General features: G+C 47.9%; 1 protein-coding gene across 1 annotated transcript in view; it reads right to left on the minus strand.

Moving 5' to 3' along the window:
• The window catches only part of LOC135503816 (isocitrate dehydrogenase [NAD] subunit gamma, mitochondrial-like), a 64,737-nt gene extending 58,726 nt beyond the window's left edge, over positions 1 to 6,011 (minus strand). The window contains exons 1-3 of the mRNA XM_064921953.1: positions 5,964 to 6,011; positions 4,584 to 4,681; positions 1,868 to 1,983 (exon numbers count right to left, since the gene is read on the minus strand). Of these exons, the coding sequence (XP_064778025.1) occupies positions 1,868 to 1,983; positions 4,584 to 4,681; positions 5,964 to 6,011 (262 nt within the window). The remainder of the gene's footprint in view (positions 1 to 1,867; positions 1,984 to 4,583; positions 4,682 to 5,963) is intronic.
• Between the last annotated feature and the right edge of the window lie 2,743 nt (positions 6,012 to 8,754).

The following is an 8,754-nucleotide window of genomic DNA, read 5'->3' on the forward strand; positions in this document are numbered from 1 at the left end:
TCCTGTCGGACCTTGGCTTTCATCTGACAATGTTTTTGGTGGCCCACCATTGTTCCCCGCGTCTCCGCGTTCGTTGCCGCCTGCACTGTGTGTGTGCAGAACAAGACTGCAGCAAGCTCCGGCTGGCCTCCTTCAACCACTCCCTGTTCCACACTGCTCCTGCTCCCATATATCCTTGGACTTTGTCACGGGTCTCCCTCCGTCAGATGGCAACACAATCATCCTTACAGTGGTGGATAGGTTTTCCAAAACCGCCCACTTTATCCCCCTTCCTAAGTTGCCCTCAGCTAAGGAGACGGCCCAGCACAAGGTGCAGCACATCTTCCGGATTCATACACATCTGGTCGACATGGTCTCCGATCGATCGCGGTCCTTATCCTCTGGTTTTCATCCCCAGTCTAATGTGAAGTCATCTGCCCAGATATTTGTCTGTTGCTGTTGCCATACCTGGAAGAGAACCCGGATCGCTCTTCTCAAGTCCAGCTCCAGGTATTGACGACAGGTGGACTGCCACCGGACCCCTGCTACCCGCTACCATCTTGGGCAGAGGGTTTCCACTAGGGTTTCCTCAGAGTGGAGTCCTGCAAACATTCCCCCAAATTTATCGGCCCTTTCCCCATCTCTAAGGCCCTTAGCCCTCTGCCGTTCGCCTTCTGTTGCCCTGCACTCTCCGTATACGTCCCACGTCCCACTTTCCATGTATCTAGAATTGAACCACTGTCTCACAGTCCTTTGTCTCCTGTTTTCCTGGATTACGACTCTTTGACTGTCATGACTTATCTTTTGCCTAGTACTGCCTAGTACCTAGTACCACTCACTCTCTCTCCCCTTCCACCTCTCTCTCTGGCTCTCTCCCACTCCCTCTCTCTCCCCTTCCACCTCTCTCTCTGGCTCTCTCCCCTTCCACCTCTCTCTCTGGCTCTCTCCCCCTCCCTCTCTCTCCCCTTCCACCTCTCTCTGGCTCTCTCCCACTCCCTGTCTCTCCCCTTCCACCTCTCTCTCTGGCTCTCTCCCACTCCCTCTCTCTCCCCTTCCACCTCTCTCTCTGGCTCTCTCCCACTCCCTCTCTCTCCCCTTCCACCTCTCTCTCTGGCTCTCTCCCCTTCCACCTCTCTCTCTGGCTCTCTCCCACTCCCTCTCTCTCCCCTTCCACCTCTCTCTGGCTCTCTCCCACTCCCTCTCTCCCCCTTCCACCTCTCTCTCTGGCTCTCTCCCACTCCCTCTCTCTCCCCCTTCCACCTCTCTCTCTGGCTCTCTCCCACTCACTCTCTCTCCCCTTCCACCTCTCTCTGGCTCTCTCCCACTCCCCTCTCTCTCCCCTTCCACCTCTCTCTCTGGCTCTCTCCCCTTCCACCTCTCTCTCTGGCTCTCTCCCCCTCCCTCTCTCTCCCCTTCCACCTCTCTCTGGCTCTCTCCCACTCCCTGTCTCTCCCCTTCCACCTCTCTCTCTGGCTCTCTCCCACTCCCTCTCTCTCCCTTCCACCTCTCTCTCTGGCTCTCTCCCACTCCCTCTCTCTCCCCTTCCACCTCTCTCTCTGGCTCTCTCCCACTCCCTCTCTCTCCCCTTCCACCTCTCTCTGGCTCTCTCTCCCACTCCCTCTCTCTCCCCTTCCACCTCTCTCTCTGGCTCTCTCCCACTCCCTCTCTCTCCGCTTCCACCTCTCTCTCTGGCTCTCTCCCCCTCCCTCTCTCTCCGCTTCCAGCTCTCTCTCTGGCTCTCTCCCCCTCCCTCTCTCTCCGCTTCCAGCTCTCTCTCTGGCTCCCTCCCACTCCCTCTCTCTCCCCCTCCCTCTCTCTCCCCCCTCCCTCCCTCCCCTTCCACCTCTCTCTCTCCCCCTCAGTCTCTCTCCCCCTCCCTCCTCCAGACCTTTGAGGGCCACTCTGTTGCGTCTGATGGCTGTAATGGCGTCGTTGATATCATCCTCTGATGTCATAGTAGAATCCACATTCACCACCTCAAAATCCACAGGTACACAGCAGAACCTAATGTACACACAGAAATGTAGGAGTTAGTGTGTGTGTGTGTCAAATCAAATCAAATCAAATTTTATTTGTCACATACACATGTTTAGCAGATGTTAATGCGAGTGTAGCAAAATGCTTGTGCTTCCAGTTCCGACAATGCAGTAATAACCAACAAGTAATCTAACTAACAATTCCAAAACTAATTCCTTATACACAGTGTAAGGGGATAAAGAATATGTACATAAAGATATGAATGAGTGATGGTGCAGAGCAGCATAGGCAAGATACAGTAGATGGTATCGAGTACAGTATATACAGTGCCTTGCGAAAGTATTTGGCCCCCTTGAACTTTGCGAACTTTTGCCACATTTCAGGCTTCAAACATAAAGATATAAAACTGTATTTTTTGTGAAGAATCAACAACAAGTGGGACACAATCATGAAGTGGAACGACATTTATTGGATATTTCAAACTTTTTTAACAAATCAAAAACTGAAAAATTGGGCGTGCAAAATTATTCCAGCCCCTTAAGTTAATGCTTTGTAGCGCCACCTTTTGCTGCGATTACAGCTGTAAGTCGCTTGGGGTATGTCTCTATCAGTTTTGCACATCGAGAGACTGAAATTTTTTCCCATTCCTCCTTGCAAAACAGCACGAGCTCAGTGAGGTTGGATGGAGAGCATTTGTGAACAGCAGTTTTCAGTTCTTTCCACAGATTCTCGATTGGATTCAGGTCTGGACTTGGCCATTCTAACACCTGGATATGTTTATTTTTGAACCATTCCATTGTAGATTTTGCTTTATGTTTTGGATCATTGTCTTGTTGGAAGACAAATCTCCGTCCCAGTCTCAGGTCTTTTGCAGACTCCATCAGGTTTTCTTCCAGAATGGTCCTGTATTTGGCTCCATCCATCTTCCCATCAATTTTAACCATCTTCCCTGTCCCTGCTGAAGAAAAGCAGGCCCAAACCATGATGCTGCCACCACCATGTTTGACAGTGGGTATGGTGTGTTCAGGGTGATGAGCTGTGTTGCTTTTACGCCAAACATAACGTTTTGCATTGTTGCCAAAAGGTTCAATTTTGGTTTCATCTGACCAGAGCATCTTCTTCCACATGTTTGGTGTGTCTCCCAGGTGGCTTGTGGCAAACTTTAAACAACACTTTTTATGGATATCTTTAAGAAATGGCTTTCTTCTTGCCACTCTTCCATAAAGGCCCGATTTGTGCAATATACGACTGATTGTTGTCCTATGGACAGTCACCCACCTCAGCTGTAGATCTCTGCAGTTCATCCAGAGTGATCATGGGCCTCTTGGCTGCATCTCTGATCAGTCTTCTCCTTGTATGAGCTGAAAGTTTAGACGGACGGCCAGGTCTTGGTAGATTTGCAGTGGTCTGATACTCCTTCCATTTCAATATTATCGGTTGCATAGTGCTCCTTGGGATGTTCAAAGCTTGGGAAATCTTTTTGTATCCAAATCCGGCTTTAAACTTCTTCACAACAGTATCTCGGACCTGCCTGGTGTGTTCCTTGTTCTTCATGATGCTCTCTGCGCTTTTAACGGACCTCTGAGACTATCACAGTGCAGGTGCATTTATACGGAGACTTGATTACACACAGTTGGATTGTATTTATCATCATTAGTCATTTAGGTCAACATTGGATCATTCAGAGATCCTCACTGAACTTCTGGAGAGAGTTTGCTGCACTGAAAGTAAAGGGGCTGAATAATTTTGCACGCCCAATTTTTCAGTTTTTGATTTGTTAAAAAAGTTTGAAATATCCAATAAATGTCGTTCCACTTCATGATTGTGTCCCACTTGTTGTTGATTCTTCACAAAAAAATACAGTTTTATATCTTTATGTTTGAAGCCTGAAATGTGGCAAAAGGTCGCAAAGTTCAAGGGGGCCGAATACTTTCGCAAGGCACCGTACATATGAGATGAGTATGTAAACAAAGTGGCATAGTTAAAGTGGCTAGTGATACATGTATTACATAAGGATGCAGTAGATGATAGAGTACAGTATATATGTATACATATGAGATGAATAATGTAGGGTATGTAAACATTATATTAGGTAGCATTGTTTAAAGTGGCTAGTGATATATTTTACATCCTTTCCCATCAATTCCCATTATTGAAGTGGCTGGAGTTGAGTCAGTGTGTTGGCAGCAGCCACTCAATGTTAGTGGTGGCTGTTTAACAGTCTGATGGCCTTGAGATAGAAGCCGTTTTTCAGTCTCTCGGTCCCAGCTTTGATGCACCTGTACTGACCTCGCCTTCTCACTACCCTCTGGAGAGCCTTACGGTTGTGGGCGGAGCAGTTGCCGTACCAGGCGGTGATACAGCCCGCCAGGATGCTCTCGATTGTGCAACTGTAGAAGTTTGTGTGCTTTTGGTGACAAGCCGAATTTCTTCAGCCTCTTGAGGTTGAAGAGGCGCTGCTGCGCCTTCTTCACGATGCTGTCTGTGTGAGTGGACCAATTCAGTTTGTTTGTGATGTGTATGCCGAGGAACTTAAAACTTACTACCCTCTCCACTACTGTTCCATCGATGTGGATAGGGGGGTGTTCCCTCTGCTGTTTCCTGAAGTGTGTGTGTGTGTGTCTAACCTGAACAGTGCTCTAACATGGCTGAGTAGCTCAGGTCCGATACCGTCTCCTGGGATGAGAGTCACCGTGTGACGACCCCCGTACCGTGCTGGGGGTGGCTGGAACACACAGAACCACAACAAGGAATACAGAACCCTAACACCAGCCTTTTCTTAAACCATCAATGACTAGAAGCTACAACAATATAACTATGACCACTACTTTGTGTGTGTCTCTGTACTCACTATGATCTGTTGTAGAGGATGGAGGGAGAGGATAGAGGAGATAACAGAGGCATCGTTAGTCAGGGAGAACGGACAGACAGCATGGATGCTAATATATTAGCAAGAACCTATCTATAGGAATAATGGACTCATAGTGTAGTTAGTTAGTTTGGGTACAGTGTATTACAGTGTATTACAGGGGCATAACAGTCGGGTTGACATGGTGGGAGAGGCAGAAGGCATCTTGAGATTTCAATACATCTGTATTTAAAGGGTAGGACTAAAGGAAAGCTAAGAGCAGCCAGAGGCAGTATACAGGAGCTCTGGAGAACATGTCTTCATTCTAACAGTAACCATCATCTCCATGATCTCAGACATTACTTATCAATCACTAACATCCAATTCCTATCCCTACATGCTGACCAGCCTGCAGGCGCGTATCCGCGTGTTCCATCACGCGCAAGTTGATTTTGTCCACCCACACCAGGCATGATCAGAACATGCAGGTTGAAATATCAAAACAAACTCTAAACTTGGGGGTAGGTTGAAAATAATTAAACATTAATGACAATTTAGCTTGCTAGCTTGCTGTTGCTAACTAATTTGTCCTAAGATATAAACATTGGGTTGTTATTTTACCTGAAATGCACAAGGTCCTCTACTCTGACAATTCATCCACAGATAAAAAGGGTAAACCAAGTTAGTTTCTAGTAATCTCTCCTCCTTCAGGCTTCTTCTTCTTCTTTGGACTTGATATGGCGGTTGCTAACCAACGTTAAGGTGCTTTACCACCATCAACTGGTCTGGAGATTGTACCTGTTCATCTTTCAATCACCCACGTGGGTATATGCTCCTAAAAACCAATGAGGAGATGGAAGAGGTGGGACTTGCAGCGCTTCAAGCGTCACAAATAGAACCAAGTTCTATTTTAGCGCCTGGCTACACAGATGCTCGTGAGCAGTGTGGGTGCAATGATTGAGTAACATGTATGTGTAGATTTATTTTGCAACGCATGCGACGTGAGTGGTGTGGTCAGCATGCTACACAGTGAAAGTCACCGTTTTGTGACTCTACACGGTGACTCTACACGGTGATAGAGTCACCATTTTGTTCCAACACAGTTTTACAGTCATGCATCATGTTGCCTTGGATAAGTTCTGGTTGTTGTGTCACTCACGGTGTAGCGGGACATCTGCCTCCTTCCGCACAAGGCTGCCCTCAACATCTGCCCGGGGTGTAGCAGAACAGGTCAGAAAACAGGTCAACATAATGTTTCCAACCACACTAAAACAACAAAACTTAGGTCGAATTAAACATAATGAGAGCCGCACACTAGGAGCTCAGATGTAATAATAATTTAGTAACCCAATAACCAACGTTTCGACAGACAAGCTGTCTTCATCAGGGTATAGCTTGTCTGTCAACCCAATAACCAACGTTATCTGAGCTCCTAGAGTGTGAGGGTCTCTGCTTCTAAACAGGTTTTCTACTCCGCTAGCCAGCACCTCTCCTAAACAGGTGTTCTACTCTGCTAGCCAGCACCTCTCCTAAACAGGTGTTCTACTCCACTAGCCAGCACCTCTCCTAAACAGGTGTTCTACTCCACTAGCCAGCACCTCTCCTAAACAGGTGTTCTATTCTGCTAGCCAGTACCTCTCCTAAACAGGTGTTCTATTCTGCTAGCCAACACCTCTCCTAAACAGGTGTTCTACTCCACTAGCCAGCACCTCTCCTAAACAGGTGTTCTACTCTGCTAGCCAGTACCTCTCCTAAACAGGTGTTCTACTCTGCTAGCCAGTACCTCTCCTAAACAGGTGTTCTACTCTGCTAGCCAGCACCTCTCCTAAACAGGTGTTCTATTCTGCTAGCCAACACCTCTCCTAAACAGGTGTTCTATTCTGCTAGCCAACACCTCTCCTAAACAGGTGTTCTACTCTGCTAGCCAGCACCTCTCCTAAACAGGTGTTCTATTCTGCTAGCCAACACCTCTCCTAAACAGGTGTTCTACTCCACTAGCCAACACCTCTCCTAAACAGGTGTTCTATTCTGCTAGCCAACACCTCTCCTAAACAGGTGTTCTATTCTGCTAGCCAGTACCTCTCCTAAACAGGTGTTCTACTCTGCTAGCCAGCACCTCTCCTAAACAGGTGTTCTATTCTGCTAGCCAACACCTCTCCTAAACAGGTGTTCTATTCTGCTAGCCAGCACCTCTCCTAAACAGGTGTTCTACTCCACTAGCCAGCACCTCTCCTAAACAGGTGTTCTACTCTGCTAGCCAGTACCTCTCCTAAACAGGTGTTCTACTCTGCTAGCCAGCACCTCTCCTAAACAGGTGTTCTATTCTGCTAGCCAACACCTCTCCTAAACAGGTGTTCTACTCCACTAGCCAGCACCTCTCCTAAACAGGTGTTCTACTCTGCTAGCCAGTACCTCTCCTAAACAGGTGTTCTACTCTGCTAGCCAGTACCTCTCCTAAACAGGTGTTCTACTCTGCTAGCCAGCACCTCTCCTAAACAGGTGTTCTACTCTGCTAGCCAGCACCTCTCCTAAACAGGTGTTCTACTCTGCTAGCCAGTACCTCTCCTAAACAGGTGTTCTACTCTGCTAGCCAGTACCTCTCCTAAACAGGTGTTCTACTCTGCTAGCCAGCACCTCTCCTAAACAGGTGTTCTACTCCACTAGCCAGCACCTCTCCTAAACAGGTGTTCTATTCTGCTAGCCAGTACCTCTCCTAAACAGGTGTTCTATTCTGCTAGCCAACACCTCTCCTAAACAGGTGTTCTACTCCACTAGCCAGCACCTCTCCTAAACAGGTGTTCTATTCTGCTAGCCAGTACCTCTCCTAAACAGGTGTTCTATTCTGCTAGCCAACACCTCTCCTAAACAGGTGTTCTACTCCACTAGCCAGCACCTCTCCTAAAAAGGTGTTCTACTCTGCTAGCCAGTACCTCTCCTAAACAGGTGTTCTACTCTGCTAGCCAGCACCTCTCCTAAACAGGTGTTCTACTCTGCTAGCCAGCACCTCTCCTAAACAGGTGTTCTATTCTGCTAGCCAACACCTCTCCTAAACAGGTGTTCTATTCTGCTAGCCAACACCTCTCCTAAACAGGTGTTCTACTCTGCTAGCCAGCACCTCTCCTAAACAGGTGTTCTATTCTGCTAGCCAACACCTCTCCTAAACAGGTGTTCTATTCTGCTAGCCAGTACCTCTCCTAAACAGGTGTTCTACTCTGCTAGCCAGCACCTCTCCTAAACAGGTGTTCTATTCTGCTAGCCAACACCTCTCCTAAACAGGTGTTCTATTCTGCTAGCCAGCACCTCTCCTAAACAGGTGTTCTACTCCACTAGCCAGCACCTCTCCTAAACAGGTGTTCTACTCTGCTAGCCAGCACCTCTCCTAAACAGGTGTTCTACTCCACTAGCCAGCACCTCTCCTAAACAGGTGTTCTACTCTGCTAGCCAGCACCTCTCCTAAACAGGTGTTCTACTCCACTAGCCAGCACCTCTCCTAAACAGGTGTTCTACTCCACTAGCCAGCACCTCTCCTAAACAGGTGTTCTACTCTGCTAGCCAGCACCTCTCCTAAACAGGTGTTCTACTCCACTAGCCAGTACCTCTCCTAAACAGGTGTTCTACTCTGCTAGCCAGCACCTCTCCTAAACAGGTGTTCTATTCTGCTAGCCAACACCTCTCCTAAACAGGTGTTCTACTCCACTAGCCAGCACCTCTCCTAAACAGGTGTTCTACTCTGCTAGCCAGTACCTCTCCTAAACAGGTGTTCTACTCTGCTAGCCAGTACCTCTCCTAAACAGGTGTTCTACTCTGCTAGCCAGCACCTCTCCTAAACAGGTGTTCTACTCTGCTAGCCAGCACCTCTCCTAAACAGGTGTTCTACTCTGCTAGCCAGTACCTCTCCTAAACAGGTGTTCTACTCTGCTAGCCAGTACCTCTCCTAAACAGGTGTTCTA

Source organism: Oncorhynchus masou, chromosome 18 (assembly GCF_036934945.1).
Source record: "Oncorhynchus masou masou isolate Uvic2021 chromosome 18, UVic_Omas_1.1, whole genome shotgun sequence".
Lineage (NCBI taxonomy): Eukaryota > Metazoa > Chordata > Actinopteri > Salmoniformes > Salmonidae > Oncorhynchus > Oncorhynchus masou.